The sequence below is a fragment of the Lynx canadensis genome, chromosome B1 (assembly GCF_007474595.2).
Source record: "Lynx canadensis isolate LIC74 chromosome B1, mLynCan4.pri.v2, whole genome shotgun sequence".
Taxonomy (NCBI): Eukaryota; Metazoa; Chordata; class Mammalia; order Carnivora; family Felidae; genus Lynx; species Lynx canadensis.
Window position 1 is genome coordinate 60,347,237 of NC_044306.2, and position 27,127 is coordinate 60,374,363.

Consider the following 27,127-nt stretch of genomic DNA (forward strand, 5'->3'; position numbering starts at 1 on the left):
TGATTCATCACTTACATACAACATCCGTGCTCATCCTAACATCCTCCTTAATGTCCCTTGTTCATTTAGTCGATCCCTCCAACCAACACCCCTCCAGTAACCCTCAGGTTATTCTCTGTATTTAAGAGTCTCTTATGGTTCATCTACCTTTCTGTTTTTATCTTATTTTTGCTTCTCTTCTCCTATGTTCATCTGTTTGGCTTCTTAAATTCCACATAAGAATGAAATCATGTGATATCTGTCTTTCTCTGACTTATTTCACTTAGCATAATATACTCTAGTTCCATCAATGTTGTTGCAAACGGCAGGATTTCATTCTTTTTGATTGCCGAGTAATATTCCATTGTATATATATACCACATCTTTTTCCACTCATCAGTCGATGGACATTTGAATGTCACTAAATTTTAAAACTAGTTGAAATGTGCCAATTTCTTGAAATATACAAATTATCAAAGAAAACTCAAGCAGAACTTTATACTCAATCTGAATTTCTTTATATTAATTAAAGAAATTAAGTTCATAATTAATCCCACCTTGCCAATCTTTAGACCCTGGTGCAATCACTAATAAAATCCATCAGACATTTAAGGTAGAAATCAAATCAACTCTACACAAAATCTTGTAGCAATAATAGATGAAAGATGACTTCTCAATTTATTTTATGTGGCCAGTATTGCCCTAATCCCGAAATCCAAAAACTTCACATGCAAAGAAAATTGCATGTTGATATCCCTTATGAACACAGATGCAAAAAAAAAATGTGATATATCCAAATTTTATAAATTAAATCCATCAGTATGTATAATATGTCAAAAGAATGATATGTAATGACCAAGTAGGATTTGTCCAAGGAAAGCAAGCTCAGTTTACACTTGAAAATCAATAAATACAATTCCTCATTTTAGCAGTATAAGGAGAAAAGCTGCATGATGGGTGTAGCAAAGGCATTTGAAAAAGGTTAACACATAAACATAAGAGAAACTCTTAGGGAAGAATGAATAGAGGGGATTTTAAATTGATAGAGGGCATTTATAAAAATGAGATGATGCCTAGTAATGAAAAATGAATGCTCATATCCTAGGACTGAGAACAAGGCAAAGAGACCTGCTCTTACTACGTGTATGTTATGCAAGAGGTATATACCTAAAAAGAAAAGCTAAAACTCTAATGCTTGTAGGAGAAAGCATAGGAACAAATCTTTGAGTCAGTGTAGCAAGGAATTCTTGGACAGTACATAAAAGTAACAACCCATAAATGAAAACAAAACAAAACAAAACAAAACATGATGAATTTGACTTTGTCAAAATAAAAACTTCAATTCTTCTAAGATGATCACAGGTGTCACTCACATATTTGACAAAAGACTTGTGCCCAGCAGGTATAAAAATTTCTTAAAACTCAATAATAAGAAGACAATCTGATAAAAATACTCACAAGGGATTTGGACTGATACTTAACCAGAAAAAATAAACAATTGGGGAATAAACCCATAAAATGATGCTTAACATTAGTCATTAGACTAATAGGAATTAAAGCCACAATGAGATAACACTACACGTTCTCTTCAGTGGCTAATATTACAAAGACTGATGATATCAGGTATTAGCAAGGATATGGATCATTTGGAACTATCCTATTAATAGTGGTAGGAGTATACCACTTTAGAACTCTTGTAATTTCTAATAAATATAAACTGCATGAAATCCACTCGAAGCATTAACAAATAAATTTAAAGTTTATGAATTCAGAACATGAATGTTTATGGCAGCTTTATTCATGACAACCCCAATTGGAAATCACCCAAATGTCCTTCAACAGGTGAATGGATAAACAAATATTGGCATATACATGTGTGGAATAATACTCAGCAATAAAAAGGAAATGAACCAAGAGTCCTACAACATCTATGGATGTTAAGAACTATGTGCTGAGAAAATGAACCTGGACACAAAAGAGCACATATTACATGATCCTACTTATAAAAGTTCTAGAAAGACAAAGTTAATCTACAAATACAAGAAAAGAGAAGAAATCAGAAGAGATCACAGCTGGTGCTGTGAGCAAGAAGTTAGCAGAAGATGGCCTGCAAAGGGGGGGGGGAAACAAAATTTTGGGGTGTGAGACATGCTCTATATTTTGATAGTGCTTGTGGAGACGTGAGTGAGAACTCATCAAAGTGTACTGAAATGAGTATTTTATATAACTTGTGCCTGAATATTGTGGATTTTAAATTTTATCTTAACATGTTATTTTGGCATCTACAAAATGAATGTTTTCTAAAGCTCCTATTTATTTAACTCTTTCAAATACATCCTCTACTATATTTATGTGTCATACTAGTTAATACCCAGTTTCAAATTGTCATCTTATTTAATAGTTTTTAGCATTGTTTTCCACACTAGAATTGTACACCCATCATTAATACTGGTGCCATAAAACAATGATTCTTTAACTGGGCTGGGGTTGGGGGCCATATGAGAATCCTAGGTGAGAGGAAGAGTTTGAAAAGCTCTTTGGATGAGTAATATAACAACCTGCCTGAAGGTAGGATGCATGTTCTTTTATTCCAACTGAACATTACTGAAATGGAGAAAAACAGGACATAATGCAGTTAACTCTAGCTCTCAACAAACATTGAACTGATTTGAAATTTCAGTGTTTTAAAAGACACTTTGGATGTCAGTTATTCCAATATGCCTTCTAGTTCAGAGAGAAAAGGTCCTAAGAATGGAGATTTAAACAGAAGAGTGTGGTGATTGTATTAACCACTAAGATTTAATGTTTACTCTCTGTCAGACAGGATTCTGAGTATTAGAATAATTGTAATAACTCATTGCAACAACCCTATGAAATAGGAAGTATAAACATCCCATGATATAGGTGAGAAAATCATAGCACATAGAGCTTAAGTAGCAAGTTTCACGTAGCTAAACAAGTAAGTGATGGAGCCAGGATTTGATATCAGCCATTCTGGCCTTCTTGTCTCCTTTTCCATGTTATGTAGGCCATAGGCCACTAGTGATATATCAGCAAGGTGATGAACATATCATATAGGTGGTAAATGTAGTATTTATGAACTTTTAAATGTAGCGGCAGTGCATTGAAGGTTTAAATGCAAATGGGTCAATGTAATATACTTTTATTGTGAGAAGTTATTGGTACTTGGCAGTTGATGGAAAGGTAGAAACATTAGAATTATCTCTTTTATGAGCCTTTCTATAACTCTAAGTGAAGCTGATTATTTCTTTGCCAAAACTTCTCTAGCTTTTCATTTATTATACCAGATTTTCATGACTATATTATATGCATTCATTTCTCGCCAAAGTCTGTCAGGACATGGACTTTCACATAAATTTTACTAAATTCATTTATCTATCTCTATATCTATCTATCTATCTATCTATCTATCTCACAGTACTGAGTATATGATGTTCAGAGTATATGGTATATATAATTTATAAACGAATATATAAACAAGTGCAAGAATAAATGAATGAATGCTCATTCATTTAGAGAAGACCCTATCTTACTGATTATTTGTAAAGGGTAAAGTCAATGTTCAAGCTGACAATCACTTGGGTATTGCAGGCAAGTACTTTATTTAATCTTTAGTTACATTTCTTTGATCACCATCCTTCCCAAATATTTATAACAACATCTTCGGTTACTTTACATATTATGCCATCCTATGGTAATACTGAACCCAGATGTACGCATTCCTCTGGAAACTGAGATTAGTAGTGCCACTAGATGGCGCTGGCATATCTTTGTTGCGTAACTCAGGTGTGCATACAAGCGAGCACGTGCGTGACATGGCTATCGAAACGGATTGTATAAAAGATGTCAATGAAATTATATAATTTCAGTGAAAGAAACAGTATTAGACATCATATAATGCCATTAGAGTCTACCAGCTCTGGAGGTAAAGTATTTAGGTTTGAATCCTGGCTGTGGAAAGTAGCAGCTGTGAGATTGCAAGTAGGTTACTTAACGTCATTGTTTCTGCTTCCCTATATGTAAAGTGAAAATAACAGCATCTACTCACGGGTAGATCCAAGTATAAAAATATTTAACTCAAGTGAAATCCTTAAATTTTTTTCTGGCACGTATTAGGTACTGAAAAAAATGTCTTTTCTTCAAAAATTATTAAATAATTTGCTGCGGATCAAAATGGCTAATACCGGACTGTCTCCCACTCTTTCCTCTTCCTTTCTTTCTGTCTCTCTCTTTCCACATCAGATTTTATCTGTTATATTGTATTTCCCACAACTTTTAATAATATCCAATTGTCAGTAAATTCTATTGTCTCGAAACGGAGGATTTCTTACCACTTCTCACTGCTACAGACCTCATCCAGGCCACAATCCCCACTGCCCTGTGTTAATGTATTAACCTCCAAATGACTTTCCCTTCTGTCTTTGCCCCTGACAGTCTCCCCTCAACACACAGGACAGTGTGATCCTGTAAAAATACAAATCAGATCAGTCACTCCTCTGCTGGAAATGCCCTTTCCCACTCTATACTCCAGGATAAACTAGAACTGCTTTTGTGTAGTTGATCTCAGATTAATAACAGATCTATTTCCGCCTCAGGGCCTTTGCTTTTGCCCTTCACTCTTCCTTGAATGTACTTTCATGTGGCTCACCCTTCCCTGACTTCTTAATGAAGCTTGCCTTTGTCACACTGTTTTAAATTAAACCTGGTTTCCCCAGTACTTGCTATATTTCTTACCAGGCTTTCGTTTTTTTGTTTTTGTTTTGTTTTGTTTTGTTTTGGTTTGGTTTTTTTCATAGCACTGTTACTTTCTAACATGATACATTTTACTACCTTTTTTTTTTTTTTTTTTTTAATCTGTCTCACCCATGTAGAATATAAGCTCCATTATGGCAGGGCTTTTGGTCTTTTTTATTCATGGCTACTTCACCAGCCCCTAAGAATGTGCCTGCCACAGACTAAGAATTTACACAAATTGTTATAAAATGGATAAATGAATGAGGACCACTTATAATTCAAGAATTATTTGTTTGGAGTCATTCTTGGCCATTCAAAGATGAACAAGCCAAAGTCCCTCTCCTCAAGCAGTTTTATTTAGTGGAGGGGCAGAAACACAGAAATTACAATTACTTTGCTATGCAAAATGTGCTAAGTGCTATTGTAGTAGAAATTGTATGATATCATCAGGACATCTGGAAGGAGAGATTACTTTCCGTGGGGAAAATAAATATTGAATAATATGTTTAAATAGTTAAACTTTGTGTGTTCAAAGAGGAGCCTTCAAATAGGTGCTCTAATTAAAGCCTTAAATTCTGGCTTGGAGTTATATAAATAACTTTGTGGATGCAACCTTTGGAGTGTTACTTTCCTCAGCCTGACTGCCTCTGCTTTCCTGTTTGCCAAAGATTTGCCCTAAAGGGACTCTGTGGGAATCACAGCTTGGCCTTGCATTAAGCTAATGACTACTTGCTTTTCAAATTGAGCTGTTCTGTGCTACTGATGAAACTGTAGATTACCCATGGTGCAGCTCTTCTGACCACTCCATTTAAACTAGAAGTGAAATGGCAGTTTCCTCTTCCTTGTTCTTCACGCTTTTACATAATTATGTGTAATCAGGGGCAAGAAGTAGACATATGACTAACATTTTGCTTGTCTGAATATGCTCAGGGGAACATTTTCATATGCTTTTAACTTATATGCCTTTTACTCTTATCGTAAAAAAGGATACTTGCTCTTTAAACACTCAGTGATGTAAGCCTATATAAAGTGTGCCCAATATTCAATTCTACCTACCCCAATATTCATTGTGTAAATATTCACATGGTTTTATATTATATTATAAAAACATTTATGCAAGCTGCATCATTATAATAGTAAGTGAATATTCTTTTATAGATGTTTTCATAGTTACTTAATGATTCAATTTTCATTGGAAATTTGAGCTAATTTTTATCTGTTAATGATGATAATGCTTTGGTCTTCTGGAGAAACATAGTATATTAAAGCTAAAACCCTCCCCTCCAAATACCACAATAAAAAAATAACACACACTGTTTTAAGTATGCTTGGTTTCAGAATAAAGAAACCCCTGGGTGTAAAATCCAGGGGATAAAATGAAAACCAGAGGATAAGCAAATCAGCTGACCCTTGGAGGTTATTTTGCAGGTGACTTGGGAGAATAGAGATTGTTTTTGAGAACTATTTGTTTTGGATTTCAGTGCTCAGTGTGGAACATTATATGAGGACAGGAGAGCATTTATGGAGCCAATGTAATACAAGGAACTAACTAAGTCTGAAACCTCTATAAGGTCGGGAACCTCAAAGGATTATACCTTCAGTTAAACTATGAACTAGGAAAAAAAAAACAGCACTCAACATTGGAAAATGAGCAGAAAGCTCACCTTTCATTGTCTGGGTTAAGAAGAAGGATATTTTCCTTGAGAATCCAAAATAATAGAGCTGTGTCTCCCTTGGGCATGACTTTTAAATTTATTCTACTGTACCCGATGGGCTGAGAACTCCATGAAGAGAAATCATCATGAAAGTTGATCCAGGGCTGGTGATTCTCCTGGGACGCCAGGAAGAAGCAAATGCCAGGCAAATCTAGAGAGATTCTCTGACTCTTCAGGGGGGAGAAAAAAAAAAACCTCACTGCAAAAGATGAGCATCACTTTAAAAGTTTTCACAACAAAAATATCTGGTATGCACTTAGAAGCAATTTTCCAGGAGGACAGACAGTGGACTCTACAAATGGCAGAATTAAAACCCCGTCAATTTGAGACAATTGATAACAATCAGAAAGAACACTATGAAAAAAAATCACACTAAAAATGGCAAATAAGATTCTAGAAATGAAAAGCTTTTAGAATTTAAAAACACAATATATATGAGGAGTATCTAATAAACAACTGACTTGGAATTAATGAATTGGAAAAATATCTGAAAAAGTATCTAAAAAATTCCACAGAGACAGGCAATAAATAGATGATATGAATATAAAGTTAAGAGACTTGGAAGACTGAATGGCAAGAACAAGCTTTTGTTTAATAGGATTTATAGCAGGAGAGAATGTGGACAATACCAGGGAGACACTACTTAAAATATCATATAATATGTGAATCTTCAGTTATTTAGATAAAACCTATTTACTAATATCGTGAAACTGCAAAATATTAGGATTTTTAAAAAATTGTTAAGGCAAACAGAGAATTAAAGGTAATCTATAAAGGAAAACTCTTAATGAGAGAATGGATTTCTCAAAAGTTATCAGTGAAGGCTAGGAAAAAATTTAAAATTATATCTACAAAGACCAAAGAAAAAGTGACTAGCATTCAGCCTAGAATTCTATAGCTATCTAAGTTAATATTCAACCATGAAGAAAAAAATAAATAAAGCTCTTCCTAAGGAAAAGAACTGAAATAATTTAATAATTATTTATGATTTCTAGAAAAAAAAACTGCTAAAAAATGTCCTTTGGAAAAATGACATTGAGGCCAGAAACATGGAGTTAGGTATTAGAAGAAAAATGAAAAAAGAAATAAAAAATTGTGACTATAACTGAAGAAGCATTAACTCGTCAAAAGCATAATGATGATTAATTTGGGGGAGTATAAAACAAGGTAGAATAAAAATACTCAACAATAATAGTATGCTGCCTGAAAAATTCCCCTAGCTCTTATGTTAATGACAGGCAAAGACTTAAGAGTTGTTACCATGAAGAATCCATTCTTCATGTACTACAGAATCCATTTCAAAGATGGACTCATTAAAAACCATTTCAAAGATTAGCCAACTCCAAACCAGTCAAAAGGACCAAATTCTGTGCCTGTGGCCAGAAAGAAATGTGGCTCTGGCTACTGAGTCCAGAGCGCACAAAGTTGAAACATGGTTTCAGCAGTGGTGAATTCCCCACCTGATGTAAAGCTTGTGTAGGCCAAAAACATTGAAGTTCCTTTGATCAAGGTGGACACAGGTGACATACCGAAAATGAACACCTCACTTATTGTTGCAGATCTTTATCCCCTCATGTGCCTTGTCTTTCCTTCCCTTCTACCGTAGCTTCTGTTACTTTCAGGAGAGTAATAATTAGGAGTGGGACCAAGGTCTTCCTGTCCCACTGTGGACTAAAGGGTTCATGACTGTCTGAGTATGTTGGGGGACTTTGGGGAATGGAAGGACTGAACTTTTTATGAGTTTGTTGGCCATAGCTGCCAAGGTAACCATTCTATGTGGACCCATTGGTTGAATTTGGGTCTCCTCCAAATTCAGTTGATGGGTGTGGGCAAGGTTTGCAGTGGAAAAAGGGAAACTAAAACAACTTATTATTGAGGTCCTTTGGGCTAATGTCACTGTACCATAATCTATTGTTGAATATGGCTGGAATTTATTTGTTTCTCTTGGGAATGCTGAGAAGTACCAAAGAGAATGCTCTTGATAAGAAATGAGCCACATATAGTGCTCTACCTATAGCAAATATGGGGAAGGTCTTATAACCCCAATAATTCCTATCTGCTACACAACTCTGTGACAGATGGTTTGCCGATGGGAACCTCTGGCAAGAAAAGGCAGCATCCCAGAGGTGCCTCTTGGCATTTTAAACTTGTCACCTTCTTCATACAACTTCTGGGTATCACTTTTAGAAAGCAGCAGTTGTTGCTTGCTGACTTGCTACTGGATTCTTGTAGAAATTGAATGCCTGATGTATGGAGGCTTGTGACTTTTGTGCCTGATAGTCTCATTTTGATGGGTCAACTGGGACTCAATGACTAGCAAAGTGGGAAGAAATCAGCAAGTCTCATCGAATGGAAATGGCACACTGAAGAAAACAGCCCGCCTGGCTCCAGGAGCATCATGAGTTTACATGAAAAAATGGCAGCTATTCCTTTGGGGAAACTTTAACCCTACTCTGCTGCTTGAAACAAGATGCTGAATCAATGCGGACTTCAATCAGTTGCCCTAAGTGTCCTGACCTGGTTTATTGATGGTTCAGCAATAGCTGTGCAGAACCAAAAATGGACAATTTGTGTTCCATGGGCAGAAATCAAGATTTTTTTCATAGTTCTGGCCAGTATCCTTTGTGATAAATATTTTATCTTTTTACTCACTCTTGGGCTGTTAAGCCTATCTCTTTGGTTTAACACTTGGGAAAGTACAGATCCCACATGAAAAAGCCTCAAAGGTTTCTTTGTGGCTGTAGTCTGTCAAAATAAACTGTGGTTGCTGGTAGGAACTTTTGTGTCACTTGCATAGATTTGCACACTAAAGGCTTTTTCCTTGATGAGACCAACTAGAATCCAGCTACTAATCAAGCCTGTGTTGCCCAGATTATGCTGTTCCTACCTGGATCCATCATCATACTGGACATGACAATACATATACCATCATAAAGCAGGCATGTAGTATTTTGTGTATCTGACACCAAAGTTACCATTGCTTGCCACTGTTGTGAGTCTAGTCAAACTTGATTTGCCTTATTCATTGTGAAGGAAACTATCAGTCACAGGGCTTGGCTGATGTATTTCTTCTGACTTGATCCCCTCTTGAGGTTACTAGAAGTCCTTTTAACTATTGTCACTTTTTCAAGTGATAGTGCTGCTGTCCCTGTTCAATCAGCTGACTCTGGACACAATTATGGTCCTTGAAAGTAATCTGTGTCATGTGTTTGACTTTCCAGACTACCTGGTCTAACCATGGTATAGTTTTTATTACAAAAGCCACTCAACAGTAGACTGATAATCAAGGTATTTGATGGATCTTCCATAGTCTCCACCATCCATAGGCTTCTGGTATTGGTGATAACTGATTGATTCAATGAGATTTCTGAGTCTGTTTTCCTTACCTCTTTCTGATGTACATAGTTTAGTAAGGCAGTTGGTCACTGAAAACAGTTTTCCCTCCTGAATAATAATCATAATGAAATGGGGGGAGAGGGCTATTGGGATGTTATGATATCATGATCTATCTATCATCTATCTATCTATCTATCTATCTATCTATCTTTCGTCCCCCATTCCTGGCACAGAGCTCCTAAAACCTTGTAATTTCCTGATTGGAGTGAGAGGAGCATCTTTTGTTATTCATAGTAACCCCTTTTCAACCATAATTGAGTTTATGCTAATGAGATGATAGAAGAATGCGGCTAGTTGCCAGAGGAACCAACCATGTGATTATTGGGTTGTAACCCTCAGCCCTACTCCTGATCTCTAGGGACTAGAGAAGGTCTGGAGACTGATTTATTCAACAATGATCAATGAATGATTCGATCAATCGTGCTTATATAAAGAAAGCTCCATAAGGACTCTGACTAAAGAGGTTTGAGGTGCTTTCAGGTTGACAACCACATCAAGGTGCTGGGAAAGTGACATGTCCAAAGAGGGCATGGAAATTCTGCATCCTTTCCCATGTACTTTGCCCTATATATCTCTCCATTTTGCCATTCCTGAGTTGTGTCCTTTGAAATAAACCAGTAATCATGAGCACAGCACTTTCCTGAGTTCTGTGAGCCATTCTAGCAAATCATCAAACTTGAGGAGGGGCTGTGGGAACTTACACTTTACAGCCAGTCAGTCAGAGTATAGATGACAATCTAGGACTTATGGTTGGCATCTGAGGTGGGGGATAATTTTGTGAGACAGTCCTTGCCCTGTAGGGTGTGTGGTAACCCTGGGTAGTTAGTATTAGAATTGTTTAGTTCGAGGAAATGAATCCACACATTTGGTGTCAGAAGTGAGGTGTTGAATTGTGTAGAAAGAAACAGGAGTTTTCCTATAATTACGCAGATAACTTTTGAAAATTTGGGATTCTACCCTGACCATTCTCTGGGCGTGATGATTTTTTTCTCTTAACATTGTCAACCTCAAGGTGTGCTGGTTGGTCTATACTGTGGGTTGTAGCCTAAGCAAAAGTGGGTGAAGAATTTCAAAGAATTCTAGTTCAGCCACCAGAATATCTCTGGACTCTTTAGAGCCTTGGGTCATAAGGATAAGTTGAGTACACTGCTTGTGTGACATAGTGTGTTTTTTAAAGTTTTATAAAAATGCCTTTGTCCCTCCCGCACCTGACCCTCCCAAAAGAAAGTTTGGGATGTGAGTTGGAAATAATAATAAAAATGCTGAAGTTACAACTACAAGAAAAGTGACAATTTTCTTTCTTTTTTTTTTTTTAAATTTTTAATGTTTATATTTGAGAGAGAGAGAGAGAGAGAGAGAGAGAGAGCATGAGCAGGGAGGGCCAGAAAGAGACTGAGACAGAATCTGAAGGAGGCTCCAGGCTCTGAGCTGTCAGCACAGAGCCCAATGCCAGGCCTGAACACATGAGCCGAGAGATCATGACTTGAGCTGAAGTGGGACCTTAACCAACTGAGCCACCCAGCCACCCCAAGAAAAGTGACATTTTTCTAATGGTGGAGCAAGAACAACAACCTTGCATCTGGGGAGGGACTACCTAATCACACCACTTTGTCTTTACACGGTATTGAAGACAGCCCCAACTCACTGGCCAAGATTGTTATGGATGATGATGGACTTGCTCTAAACTTCCTTCTTGTGGGCAAAGGTGAAGTCTGTGCCGTTGCTAATACATCCTGCTGTATCTAAGTAAAAACTTCAAACCAAGTGGAAAAGTCATTACTAAAACTTAAGAAAAATCCACTCAGCTTTTTAAGATAAGTCCTGATGATTTATGGAATTGGTTGAGTTCATTGTGTTCAAACCCCTGTGGCGGCATTGTTGGAATCAATACTGCCAATTGACCTCCCCTTGTTGCTTGAAATCCTTTGATAATTAAATGTTGTATGAGACAAATTGATGGATTTAGTCTCAGCCTTTGTTAGTCAGAATAATAGGAGTGGTTTAGGGATTGGTGTGTTCATAGAAAAGAAAGTCAATAGTGAAAATGGCATAGAAATCAGGGGTGAGGTTGGGAGACAATTTTCTGTAGGCCTCGTGTTTCTAAATGTTATGCAGAGTGAGGCACTGACAGCCCTTTGTTCTAGACTAACTTTCCAAGGATGTTTATACAGTGAATAGCATCATGAGAGAGATAGTGTTTCCCTTATGAGCAATGGGCAGCCATGCATTCTGCCCATTAAAACTGATTGAAGTTTCTAATCTCATGGCTTCTCTTCTGCAGTGCAACTCACTGCATATGCAAGCGTTATCTGGTCATCTTTGCTTAGACCTTTGGGATTAAAGCTCAGGGAACTGTTGCAAAAATTCTGACACTCTGGCGACTGCTATTACTCAGAGTGATAAACTGTATTTTGTCTTTGACCCAGGAGTCTCCAGTATCTATGTTAACTTGGTTGGTTAGCTTGCTATCTTGTAGGTTAAAGTCTCATACCTTTCACAGTTTTGGACACAGACTGTACAACATAGTGTGAAATTAATCCACGTATTCGGAGAAAATGTTTTTAGTCTACATACACAAAAAATAACTAATGTCCAAATTATGTAAATAGCTACAAATCAATAAATGGCAAGCTACTGAAGGAAAAATACAGAGAATATAGAATTAACTTAAAAGGAGATGAAACCAGGATGTAAAGAAACATGAAAAGATGCTCAACATTATATATTATCAAGGAAAAATGCAAGTTAAAACCATGGAGAGATCCCATTTACATCCATAAAATTGGCCCAAACTTCTTAAGTTTTATGAAGATTTGAGAGAAATGGGAGCCATTATATATTTATTGCAGGTGAGAGTACAAATTTACAGAACTGTTTTAGAGAGTGTTTTGAAGCCTAATTAGGCCTGGATTTAGCAGTATCTAATTTTCTTTCTCCTTTCTTCTTACTTCCCGCCCTCCTTCCCTCCTTTCTTCTCTTCTTCCCTCCCTTCCTGGCAGAGATTGTATGCTATTTTCAAGAGAAATAATTGTTCAGGCTGTAACAAGCATATACAGAGGTTTTTCTAAACTGACAAAATTTTTACTGATTCTATAGAAAAGCTTCTTGAAATTATAAATTATTTTCCTGGTAGTTAAGTTTCCTCAAAAGGGGTGTATGTAACTCATTATATAATTGAAAGTTAAAGTAGTTATACTATTTCAGATTACTTAATTCATGCTTATAAAATTGGTCTGTGATAAATTATGTAATGAATTTAATAGCCTTTTGAGGCTAAAACTACATCCACCCCCTCACTTCTACAGTGAAAGTGAGGATAGAGGAAAAGATACCATACTTCTACTGGCACGAGTGACATGATAATTCTACCTCTGAAGTAGCTAAGGTAATTTTCTAGCTGGCTACTTCCTAGGTATGTTGACAATTCAAGATCAATATTTTTAACCATGAACCTGAGACCTAATAGGAAAAAAAATTGTCATGAGAACAAGATGGATCTGAAGAGTGAATTTGAACTCTTCATACATTCACATCTCTGTGTTGAGTATCAACTGCATTAGTCTGCTCAGGCTTACCATAGACTAGGTGGCTTAAACAATAGAAATTTATTTTCTCACAGTCTGGAGTCTGGAAGTCCCAGATCAAGGTACCAGCAGGGCTGGTTTCTAGAGAGGCATCTTTTTTTTTTTTTTGGCTTACAGGTGGCTGCCTTCCTGTTATATCCTTGCATGGCCTTTCCTCTGTGCGTGCACTCCTGGTATCTCTTCCTCTTCTTATAAGAACACCAGTCCTATAGGATTAGGTCCCCACCATGATCACCTCATTTAACCTTGATCATCTCTTTAAAGGCCCTGTCTTCAAGCACAGCCACTTTGGGGGGTAGGGCTTCAAAATTTAAACTTTGAGGGGATGCACTTGAGTCTGTAACACCAGCTATGTGCCTGCCACTGTAGTGAACAAAACAAAGATGCCTCTGCTTGTGGGGCCTGAGCTAGGGGGAGGTGGAGTACAATAAATAATAATTATGTTAATAAATTATGTAGCTTGTTAGAGGGCAGTAACTGTTATAGAAAAAAGCAGAGAAGGTGAAAGGGATCTGGAGTGCTGGCATAGGCTTTGGGGTAGGTGACAGTTTTTTTCTTAATCTTTTAAAAAAATGTTTATTTACTTTTGAGAGAGAGAGAGAGAGAGAGAGAGAGAGAGACAGAGCATGAGTGGGGGAGGGGCAGAGAGAGAGAGAGGCAGAAACACAGAATCTGAAGCAGGCTCCAGGTTCTGAGCTGTCACCACAGAGCCCCAAGGCAGGAGCTCAAACTCACAAACTGCAATATCTGAGCCCAAGTCCACCACTTAACCAACTGAGCCACCCAGGCGCCCCAGGGGAGGTGACAGTTTTAAACAGGGCATTCAGATTAGGCCCTTTTGAGTAGCTGACATCGAGCAAAGCCTTGAAGAACATCAGGCAGTCAGCAATATAGATATCTCCTCTTGTTAAATCTGATGTTCATTCAGTTGAGAACAAGAGGAACTTAGTGAAAAGCTTAGAAAGACATGATTCAAAGTCAGAATACCTTGGTTTAAGTTCTAACTTTGTGTGATTCAGGGCAAGTTAGCCTCTGCACTAAATTACATAACCAACACCACACTTTTAAGGAATTCCAGATGCCAGGACATTCCAGAGCTGATCATCCCTGTTTCAGATGAAAACTGAAAGAACAAATTACTTCAGTGATGCATTGGAACCCTATTCGGGGATCGCTGTCTAACTGCTAAACTTATCAGGTATGCGTAGTTTATCTGCTCAGCCCCAGAGGCCTTTCATTGCTCCCTTGGTTTCACTACACTGGCTGTAGCATAGTACTTGCTTTGGTGTGGAAGATCAAGAATGACCTCATTAATTATATTGATCAATATGTCAATCAGAGGCATTCCAAAAGGCTTTTCATTTGACTGTAGGGATTAGTGTGGCTTGGGCAAGGAAAAGTTGTTGATGAAATTCAGCTGTTCTTCACTAATGTAAAATATCAAGAATTTATGGGCCATGCCTAGAATTGCACTTTGCTCAGCAGCTAGGAAAATAATTCTGTGAAATCTTGATTATCCATACCAATAAAAAATAAAAGTATCAAAGACTAACATACAGGAAATCTCACCACAGAAAGGGAAAGGTAGCAAAAGAGACACCTTGGCCAAATGGAAGAAGTAATTCTCAAAGGGAGCAGCAGAGGAGATCAGGAAGCTCTAACTGAAGATCGGGCCAATTGACCTGGGAGCAGCTAGAGCAGGGAATGAGGGAAAAGAGAAATTTAGGCAATCTATGAATATTCATTAAGTATAAAGTGGATAATACAGGGATGTCCCCTCTTCTTTTTTAAACAAAGTGTAAATAGGCAGAATATAATTCCTTAGATTCCCTTATCCTATAAATGAAATACATCTTCTTTGTTAGACCCTGGATAAGCTCTGGAGAGTAGTAGCAAATAACCTAGTCCCTGATTTTCTAGAGGATTACAGTCTAGTCATCCAGACATGACAGTAAACCCACACGGCCCAGCGTGGCAAGGCCCCATTATGTACAGGGAACTCTGGGGCCCTGGAAGGCAGCACCTAACCCGGGGCAGAGGGTGAGTGAGACAGGTGGGGAAGATTTATTGGAGCAGCCAAAACTATGCCTTCACACTGTCATTCAACAAAGATAATTCAGCAATCTCTGCATGATAGATAGACATTTGCGCTCAACTCGAGGGATGGATGAAATGCATTCCAACTTTAGAGGATTTGGACTCTGGTAAAGGGAAACACGTACAGACAAGTTCACTAGCGTGTCATTAGGTACCGAGGGGGAAGTTATATAAAGAATGCAATAGCTGCACAAGTCTGTTCCACTGTGTTTGGGGTTACTGGTGTGAGGAAATGCCCAGTATCTGGGGAGATGAACAGGTGTGCAGCTTGGGGAGGAGGGGAGTCAGGCCACTGGAGTAGATGAAACACCCTGAACGAAGATAAGGGAGCAGGCACAGATAAATTGTAGAAATATAAGTAGATCAGTTTGGTTGCATTTGATGGCGTGTGAAGAAGGGGGAGAGGGCTTAAAATAGAGAATAAAAGCAAGGCTTTGTTGGCCCGGAGAAGGCCTTGGTTTATTCAGCGGACCTGTGGATATATATGTAAGGGAGAAACAAGATAAATATTCAGGAACTAAAGCCAGAAAGCAGAAATCTAGAGTTGGAATCATTCTGGCTTCAGTATGGAGGATAGTTCGGAGTAGGAAGGCACGAGGGTAGCAGGTATCAGTTAGGAGTTTCACATTAGCCTGGGCGCCAAATGAATCAAGACTGTGTTAGTGGGGAAAAAGAGAGAAATACGAGAGGAAAACTAATTTTCAAGACATGATAACTGATTGTATGACAAAGATATTTTGGAGGAAAGGGGCCTGCATGACTCCTTTTCATCCGTTGGTGCGATTGGGTGATTAGCCAAGCTTTTCCACGCAGTATGGATTATTCAGCAGAAGGTAGAGTTTAACAAACTTTACAACCATTGAAAGTATAAATTGCTTAATAGATTTTACATTCCTTGAGTGGAACTATTACATTTTTTAATCGTTTTAATCTGTTCTAGTGTAATTTTGTAGAATGTGATGAAATAATGCTTCAACCTAAACTAACCTGATGTATAAAATGTATGTAAACCTTTGGGTTAAAAAAAATACTGAAAAATGACCACTGTTCTAGTGGTACGCATATTAAAACAATATTAGATTTGCAATGCTACAACTTTTATGGTTTTTTGCATTCTCTTTCAAAAGAAAACGAGCACTGGTGTTACTGGAACATAAGCTAAGGTAGCAGTTTTACTGGGGGGGGGGGGGGTTGGGAAAAAGCATAACTGGTTTGCTTCCGTGGCATAATTCAACTAATTTCACCAGTAGTGGTAGCTTCTTCGATTATTAGTTTATTCTACAAGAGAGGGCTATCCTTTATTCCTGTATTATAGCTGTTCAAAGACTGAGGTTTAGAGATGGAGTGAATTTATAAGAGCTAACTCTATCAAGAAAGTTTTATGATAGTGTTTCATCAATAATGCTCAGTTGACAAAGTAATTGCTATTTCAGGCCCTTTTGGCCTGAAGAGTTTTTGTTCTGAATCTGTGGTTTAAATGCATAACAAAAGAAAGGAATCTTTAATGGTACTTGCTTTGAAATTAGAATGTGATTACTTTAAAGCACTAAGGATAGTTTTATTGCCTTAAACTATTTTTAACTGCCATTCTTTTTTAATGGTCTCTATAACTGCATGCTGTGAGAAGAAAAGCTAGTACAGAATTCACTTTGGTTGAGAGTTAGGTGAAGACCTGTGGGGAATTGCAGGAAAGATCTTATTTTTTTGACCTAGTGATCATTAGCCCTTTCCATGCCTTCCCTAAAGCTTGACACAGGGGTGTTTCCAGCGCAACATTTTTAGCCTAATTGGACCAACCAGCAGTGTAAGGCCACCAGAACTTTCATTTTATGAAGCTGAGTGATTTTTGAGAAAGGACTGATGGAGTCAGTGTGAACATGCCTCACACATAGATACGTCTTTCTTACATTCCTTGAAACATGTTAGAGGCATAGGAACTCTGTGTCTGACATACAGTGGAGTCTGAGATCTTTGTAATCTGCAAGACTGAAAAGAATAACAGTATCTGTTTTCTGAGAGTGTTGTCATTTCCCAGGAGTTTGTCCTAGAAATAGGTCAAGATAAAGAGACCCTACCCGGCCATACATGCTCTGATATGCCTCTGCAATCATCAGCCTTTGTGCGTTACAACGTTGAGTTAGAATGTCGATCAGCATGTCTTTGTCACAGCCTGGAAAAGAATAATATTTGAAGATTAGTAAAGTTGCTACTTTGTAGTTTGGAAGAACCCATTATCTAAGGATCAAAAACCATTGTGCGAGCATTTTCCCTGATGGTACTTTAAAGCAGTGAGCAATTTTAACTAAAATTGGAAATCACAGAGCAACACTTGATGAAGGCTTGGTTCTTCCTATATCTCAATTTGGTGCTATTACTACAGACTTTCCTTTAAAAGGATCCAATTAAAAAATACAGAGGAATAAAAAATATGGTCTTTCTTCAGCCATCTCTCCTACCCCACTGAAAAAGGCTTCCTTGACTTTAGGCTGATTGGTGTTTAAAGGAGTACATCTTTCTCATTTAAAAGATCCTTCCTTGTGGAGAAAGAAATTATGAAAGTACAAGGGATGTGTACCCTTGTGAGGGACTGTGTGAACCTCTCATGGTTTGCACGGAATATGGTCTCTCTGTCCTGCAACCGAGGCTGTTTCTGGGCTTTATGCGGCCTCCATTTCCTTATACGCCAATTCATTATACTGATATAACACCCAAATGCACAACTAGTTTAGATAAATTTAGTTCTAATTACAGTCATAGCAGAGTGACCAAGAAGGCCTTAACATTTGCCTCAGCTTGACCAAAATTTAGACAGGTTTCTTTCTGACCATAAGCCCTTGCTTGATCTCCCCTTCTGAGAGCATTTACTTTGGAAAACTTGCAACTGTAATTTCGTTTTCCTTTGAGATATAAATCTTCTGTCAAATCACTTGCCAGTTTACAATCCAGAAATGTCTTTCCCAAAAACTTGGGAGCCATCCCTTTGAAATATAATCATCAAGAAAGATAAGAATCCCTATCTCCCAGTCTCTGTGGGAGGGTTAAGAACCTAACTTTCTTAAGTACTAGTTAGCAAACACAGATGGCCTAATCACATTGACAAACACCCCTGACTCCCAGAGTTCTCCAATACTTTTCAACTGGTTCACTGCCCTCCTACCACTCTGCTTAAAATTTCTTGCCATTTGTTTCAGAGGAACTGAGTTCAGTCTTTCTCCTCTGTTGGTAAAGTCTTGATTTCTGTTGCAATAGTCTTGAATAAAGTCTTCCTTGCCTGTTTAATTCTGTGTGGTACAACTTTTCTTTGACAAAAGGAGATATTTAATGGAGATGAGGAGAAAAATGAATTGAAAGGCTAGACTGTTAAGCAGATAATCTTTTGGGAAATTAAAGCCATTCTGGATGCCCTTAGGTTCTTAGGAAAGCTGAGTCAGGTGCTGAAATATCCAGTCAATGAGGGCTAGTGACTAGAATTTACATAGATAACTATGCCCAGTGAAACAAAAGGAAGAGGAGGATGTTTTATGCAGGTGAGAGAAATGATCTGAAGGTGTAAAATGGAAGGAGAGAGGCAAAGAATCAGCTCCAAAAACTGAAATTTATGGTTTGTGAGAGGCAGACAGCATCATATTCCCCTGGGGTTAGCTGGTTAATGCGTTGGACTCAAAGGGTGTTAAGTAGTTCTGTAGGAATCTGTTAACTTCATGATGGGAATTCCAAAGCGAACAAATTTTTAATAATAAATAGAAGATTTTTAAATTATATCTATTGTCATTTTTACTATGATCACACTTATATAATTATTATATTCTTCTGCTTTTTGTTGTTCCATTGAGATTATCTACAACCTACCTCTGACTGAATCTTCATTTTTCAAAGTGCTCTTACCAATTCTTGCTCATTTATTTTTCCAGGATATTTCAGATTAACTTAATATGGACCTCAAAAATGTATTAAACATTTTTAATTAAAATAGCTAAATTTAGGAATCCATGTCGAAAGTTGTGTTTTTGTCACTGTATTTGCTAAGTTATTTCGGTGTTTTTCTTTTCTAAAAGACTTAGTAACGGCTTGTAGAGTTTTTGAAAATGACAAGAAACTTTATTTTGTTAAAAATATTCATATTTGCGGTGCTCCTGGGTAGTTCAGTCAGTTAAGCGTCTGACTTCATCTCAGGTCATGATCTCATGGTTCACGAGTTAGAGTCCTATGTCGGGTTCTGTGCTGACAGCTCAGAGCCTGAAACCTCCTTCTGATTCTGTGCCTCCCTCTCTCTGCCCCTTCCCTGCTCACACTGTCTCTTTCTGTCTCTCAAAAATAAGTAAACATTAAAAAAAAATCATGTTTGCATGACTGTTGACATTTAAAGTTACATCATTTGTATTTTGTTTCTTAACACATAATTGCATAATTAAATAAATGATATTGAATTTGTGTAAACATAACATTGCCTTGTATTCAGAAAAATTATTGAACCCATAATTTTTAGTAACTTTTTAGTTGATTAGCTTAGATTTTGAGATACAAATAATATACTCTGCACATAATAAGAATTTTGATTTCTTCTTTACAGTAACTGTAAGTTTTTCTTACTTACCTTATTACATTATGACAAGAATTTCTAGATAATTCTTATTTTCTGGTTTAACAGAAAAGCATGGCATCATGAACCATAGCAGTTTTGTAAGCTTTTACAATATACAGTTGATTCTTGTTATTTGTGGTAGTTTTCTACACAGGTGTCATGAACACTGAATTAACAGATACTGAACTATTTCTCTGAGGGGAAGTATACAGTTGTGTTTCTACAACCTCTGGTCACAACATTTTTGTCAACAGAAATGCCATTTACGTTACATATATTTGTTAGCCAATGTCCTGGTAAAACATGCCTGTCTCATCAGCATTGAAAGCCTTCATTTCCTCATGTATAAAATTTATATTTTTTGTATAAAATTTTTCTGTATAAAATTTAAGAGGTATTTTTAAAGAATATCTTAAGGAGGTATTCTTCTACAGCCTACTGATCTACAGAACTTGTTCAGCTGAAAGTTTAACAGTTTTATACTCTATCACCTTTTGAAACATGCAAGCCATCTAGCACTTTCAGAAGAAAGCTGATAGCTACACTTTTTTATACTATTATTAGCTTGTCATCTCATGAACTCACAAATTTAACTGCTTTTCCATAGCTTCATAACATAGAACAGATGTTACTTTAGCATTTTTCTGGACAGCTTCATGCTTTGGTCAGTGAATTTTATCTTTTTTTCGGAATGTACTATATTAGTGATTTATTCACATTGATCTCATGGCCAACAGCATTAGAACTCATGTCTGAATGAGGCTTATCTGATGCACATGTTTCCTCCATAATATTTCTTCTTGTGCTTGGGAACACTCACCAGCACTTCAGCACAACATTTGTTGCGGCATTTTAAAGAATACAATCACCAACCAAAAGCATAAAGATGCAAAAAATGTAGCATTAAATAGACTACAAAAAGAATATTTGTTAACAGTATGAGAGCTGTGGCAAGGAGGCAAAGCATCATTTTGTCTAATCTTAGTTGGTAGTAGGTACTCTGGTGACTCAAAGTTTTCATGTCTCTGCACATGTCTGTTAATGACCATGAAAACACTACAAATATTGATTTTGGTGTTATAAGTAAATTTTAGCCAGTAGGCAAATGGGCAAATGTGGAATCTATGAATAATGAACATTGACTATATGGTCAAATAGGTAAAAGTGTCCTACCAGGCAAGAAAATACTTATTACTAAAATTTCAAATTATATCTAAATAACACTGAGTGGCCTACACAGATAGATTATAAGTAATGAGATAGAGGAAGATATACTATGCTAACATAATGAAAAAAAAGCTGGAGTAACTATCTTATTTTTAACACAAAAGACTTCAGAAGAAGGAAAATTATTAGGGATAAAGAGGGCCATTCCATAATGATAAAGGGGCCAATTCTCCAATATGATATTATAAATCTTAATGTGTGTGAGCCTGGTAAAAAAGCATCAAAATACATGAGGCAAAAACTGATAGAATTGCTAGGAGAAACAGATGAATCCACTATTTTATCTGGAGTTTAATGCCTCTTTATCATAAATGGATAGATTCAGCAGGCAGAAAACTTGTAAGAACATGGTTGAAATGAGCAACATCATCAATCAAGTCGATATAACTGATATCTATAGAATACTTCATCCAACTGCATCCAAGGAAAGCAATGGATTATTTATTCTTCTATAGCTCATATGTAACACTAAGACTACATAAAATATACCTTAACTGGTTTAAAATAATAGAAACTATGCAAAATATTCTCTCAGACCACAGTGGAATTAAACTAGAAATAAGTAACAGAAAGATAGCTGGACAACTCTAAAATTCCTGGAGATTAAACAACACACTTGTAAATAACACATGGGTCAAAGTAGACTCAAGAAAATTTAAAAAATTCAAACCAAATGAAAATGAAAATATAAGCTATTAAAATTTGTGGTATGTAGCAAATGAAATGATTAGAGGAAATTTTGTAGCATTGAATAAATATGTGGGAAATTAAGAAAGACCTAAAATCACTAACCTAAATTTCCACCTTAAGAAATCAGAAAAAAAGAACAAATTAAATCTAAAGTGGGCAGAAGCAAAGAAACAATGAAAATTAAAGTAGAAATCAATTTAACTGAAAACAGAAAATTAATAGAGAAAAGCATTTAACCTGAAAGCTCATTCTTTGAAAAAAATCAATAAATTTGGTAAGCTGCTAGCCAGGTTAACTAAGAAAAAAAAGAGAAAAGATATAATTACTAATATCAGAAACGAAAGAAGTATGTTATTACAGATACTATGGATGTGAAAAGAATAGTAAAGGAATACTAAGAACAACTCTGTGCCCTCAAATTTGATACTGTAGATGAAATAGACAATTTCTTCAAAGACATAGTCTACCTAAACTCACACAAAGAAAAATAGTATGAATAGGCCTATGTCTTTTAGAGAAATTAAATAAATACTAATAACTTGTCAAAACAGAAAGCACCTGGCCCTGATGGGTTCACTGGTGAACTCTCCCAAATTTTTTAAAAATTTTATTTTAGAAAGAGAGCATCAGTAGGGAAGAGGAGCAGAAGGAGAGAGAGATAGAGAGAGAGAGAGAGAGAGAGAGAGAGAGAGAGAGAGAGAGAAAGAGAAAGAGAAAGAGAGAGAGAGAGAGGGAGAGAAAGAGAATCTTAAGCAGGCTTCATGTTCAGAATAGAGCCCAGTGAGAGACTCGATCCCATGACCCTGGGATCATGACCTGAACTGAAATCAAAGCTGTATGCTCAACCAGCTGAACCACCCAGGTGCCCCTCTACCAAACTTTTAAAGAATAAAATTATATGATTTTTTTTACAATCTCTTCCAGAAGATAGTAGTAGAGGAAATACTTCCTAAATCATTCTATGAGGTCAGCATTACCCTAATACCAAAACTAGAGAAAATATTAGAAGAAATGAAAACTACAGACCAGTATCTGTCATGAACACAGAAGTAAAATTTCCTTAAAAAACTGGTAAATTGAATTCAATGTTGTAAAAAAGAATTGTGTATTATGACCAAGTGGTGTTTATTTCAGGTATTCAGGTCTTATCTCAGTATTTGAAAATCAATTGGCATAATAGAGAAGAAAAATTGTTGACTGTATCAACAGATGAAGAAAAAGCATTTGAAAAAAATCCAACACGTATTCAAGATGAAAACTCTGAATAAAACCTATAGGGAACATTATACTTAATGGTGACAAAGACTGAACAAGGCAAATAGCATGGACTGTTTCAAACAGATTAATTTTGACTTGTATGCAGCTTTGTGAAAATTCAGGCATGTAGTTTAAAAATAATTCAGGTTGTCCAGTATCTCACAAGGACGATTTGGAAATTATATTTGTTAACTGAGACAAAATAAACACAGTTGTTCTGAGATTACACGGATAACGAAGACAGTTTCGACTGGTAAGGAACTGGATACTGAACTGCACTATTAACGAATGTTAACTGAGAGTTATTCCTTTTTAGTATGATTGGTGAATTTTTATACAACTTAATTAAAAAAATTTTTTAAGTTTATTTTTGAAAGAGAAAGACTGAGTATGAGTGGGGGAGAGGCAGAGAAAGAGAGATAGAGAGAGAGAGAGAGAGACAGAATTCGAAGCAGGCTCCAGGCTCTGAGCTGTCAGCACAGAAACTGACATGGCACTTGAACCCATGAGCCATGGGATTATGACCTGAGCCGAAGTTGGATGCGTAACCAACTGAGCCACCCTGGTGCCCCACAACTTAAGACAATTTTTGTTAAAACTGCTCATTTTCATTTGCTTTAAGGTATTTTTTTTTCTTCCTTGTTTTTCTAAATAAAGCACAGTAGCCAGGTCAAAAATCAGCAAGTGAGACTACATTAAACTCGAAAGCTTCTGAAGAGCAAAAGAAACAATTAACAGAATGAAAAAACAAAACAAAAAAAAAAACTACAAGAAAGGGAGAAAAGATTTGCAAATCATATACTTGATAAGGGATTACTGTGTTGTGTACTTGAAAGTGTCTAAGAGAGTTAATATTAAATGTTCTCACCATCACAACAAACAACACAGTATTTTTTTTTTTCAACGTTTTATTTATTTTTGGGACAGAGAGAGACAGAGCATGAACGGGGGAGGGGCAGAGAGAGAGGGAGACACAGAATCGGAAACAGGCTCCAGACTCTGAGCCATCAGCCCAGAGCCCGACGCGGGGCTCGAACTCCCGGACCGCGAGATCGTGACCTGGCTGAAGTCGGACGCTTAACCGACTGCGCCACCCAGGCGCCCCTCAACACAGTATTCTTAACTGTAATCACAATGCTGTATATTAGATTCCCAGAATTTATTCCTCTAATAATTGAAAGCTTGACCAGTAACTCCCCATTTCCCCACCCCTCAGCCCCTGGTTGTTTTCATGAGTTCCGTTGTTTTAAATTCTGCATATAAGTTATATCATACAGTATTTGTCTTTCTGATTCATTTGCTTAGCATAATGCCCTCAGGATTTATCCATGTTTTCTCAAATAGCAAGATTTTCTTCTTTTTATGGCTGAATAATATTCCACTCTGTGTGTGTGTGTGTGTGTGTGTGTAGAGAGCGAGAGAGAATGAGAATCCCGTTGTCTTTATCAATTCATCTGTTGATGGACACTTAAGTTGCTTTCATGTTTTGGCTATTGTGAAAATACTACAGTGAATATGGGGGTGCAGATATCTTTATGAGAGAGTTACTTCATTTCCTTTAGATAAACACCCAGAAGTAGGATTGCTAGGTCATATGGAAGTTCTGTGTTTAATTTTTTGAGGAACCTCCATACTGTTTTCCATTGTGGCTATACCAGTTTACATTCCTACCAGTGGAAATTCCCTTTTCTCCACATTACTTGTCTTTTTTGATAGTAGTCATCCTAAGAGGTGTGAAGTGATATTTCATCATAGTTTTTATTTGCATTTACCTGATGATTAGTGATGTTGAGCACCTTTTCATGTACTTATGGGCCATTTATATGTCTTCTTTGGGAAAGTGTTTATTCAGGTTCTTTGCCCATTTTTAATAGAATTATTTGTTTTTTGCTATTGAGTTGTATGAGATTCTTCTGTAATTGATATTAATCCCTTGTCAAGTATATGATTTGCAAATCTTTTCTCCCTTTCTGTAGTTTGCTTTTCCATGCTGTTGTTTCTTTTGCTCTTCAGAAGCTTCTAGTTTCTGGCTGCTGTGTTTTATTTAGAAAAACAAGAAAGCAAAAAAAATACTCTAAAGCAAATGAAAATGAGAAGTATTAACAAAAATTGTCTTAAGTTGTGGGGCACCATAGTGGCTCAATCGGTGAAGCGTCCAACTTTGGCTCAGGTCATGATCTCATGGTTCAGAGTCATCAGGATGGATAGATGTTTAAAGCATTTTGATCTGTGTTCTTTCTCTGGCATGCCAGAGTGGACAGTATGCAATGAAAACCAAAACCTCCTGAAATTCTTCAGTCTAAAACACTGACAAGCAAAAAATTACAATGGTCAAAATGAATCCATATTCTGACCCTCCAGTTGCTATGACAGGAAAATTGAAATTGGAGGAAAGAAAATTTTTTTCAGTGAATAGATTGATCTATAGTTTTAAAGCAAAAATTACTCTCCTGTAGACAAAGTTAATCTATAACTTTTTGTTAACTTGTCTCTGTATTTTTTCTATTATGACTGATATTTTAAAAGGCATGAAAGCTTGCAAACTCCTAAAGTCAACTTTAGAGAGCATATTTAAAGTCCTTTATTGTTTTCCTCTGAGATTCTGCTAGTGAATAAAACACAAAAAGGAGCATGCATGCATGTGTTCATGTGCATGTACACACATGCACACACACACACACACACAGAGCATAGTTCTCTTAAAGGCTACCTTATCTTTAAAGTTAAGAGCTTAATTTCTTATGAAAGGCTTTGCATGTTCTGTGCAAACATTTCGATATTTATCTTCATGCTCACCAGAAGTCTTAAAACAGGTTTTAGTTAAGGAAAATATATGGATGTTTAACAGCTCCATTTCGTTTCTTTTTTTTTTTAATTTTTTAATGTTTTTATTTATTTTTGAGACAGAGAGAGACAGAGCATGAATGGGGGAGGGGCAGAGAGAGAGGGAGACACAGAATCGGAAGCAGGCTCCAGGCTCCAAGCTGTCAGCACAGAGCCCGACGTGGGGCTCAAACTCACGGACGGGAGATTGTGACCTGAGCTGAAGTCAGACGCTTAACCGACTGAGCCACCCAGGCGCCCCTCCATTTCGTTTCTTAAAAATTAAATCTTTTAAAAAAGAACTCAATAGTTTTCCTCCCTTATCTCTATATTCCTTTTGTAAACTCTAGATTCAATTCATTGAATATCCAATTAAGAATCCGCATGCCAAACTCTATGCTCTGGGAACTCTCTGAAGTCAGTAGTGACACAAAAGGACAAGCACGATGAAAATGAGATTGGGGGTGACTGGGTGGCTCTGTCCCTTAAGCATCTGACTTTGGCTCAGGTCATGATCTCACAGTTCATGGGTTGGACCCCGCCTTGGGCTCTATGCTGACAGTTTAGAGCCTGGAGCCTGCTTTGGATTCTGTCTCCCTCTCTGCCCCTCCTCTGCTCATCCCTCTCTCTCTCTGTGATAATTAAACATTAAAAAATTTAAAAAAAAAAGAAAGAAAATGAGATCAGTGACATAGGAATGCAGGAGAGGGTGCCCCAGAGGTTGGCATGGTTTGTTGGGTCTGGAGTCCCCAAAGAACAATTCAAAGAGGAGGAACTATTTGAAGAGGATCTTGAATAGAATTTGGATACAAAATAACAGGAGAAGAAAAAAGCATTACAGGCAGGGGATTATTGGACTAGTTTATAGAGATGTGGAAAAGCAGATCCAATTTGGGGATGATTTAGCTGGAAATGGAAGTAGCAAAAAAAAAAAAAAAGGCTAGAAAACAAAGGCAAAGAAAGATGTTTTTCCCCAGATTAAGGTTTTTTTGGTTTGGGGTTTCATTTAGTAGTTAGTGGTG

The 27,127-nt window shown here is 36.9% G+C and overlaps 1 protein-coding gene across 2 annotated transcripts in view; it reads right to left on the reverse strand.

Moving 5' to 3' along the window:
- ANXA10 (annexin A10) overlaps positions 1-27,127 on the reverse strand; it is a 97,050-nt gene that overhangs the window by 32,717 nt on the left and 37,206 nt on the right. For both annotated transcript variants that reach the window (XM_030312784.1, XM_030312785.1), the window contains one exon: positions 17,602-17,696. In XM_030312784.1, the coding sequence (XP_030168644.1) occupies positions 17,602-17,696 (95 nt within the window). The remainder of the gene's footprint in view (positions 1-17,601; positions 17,697-27,127) is intronic.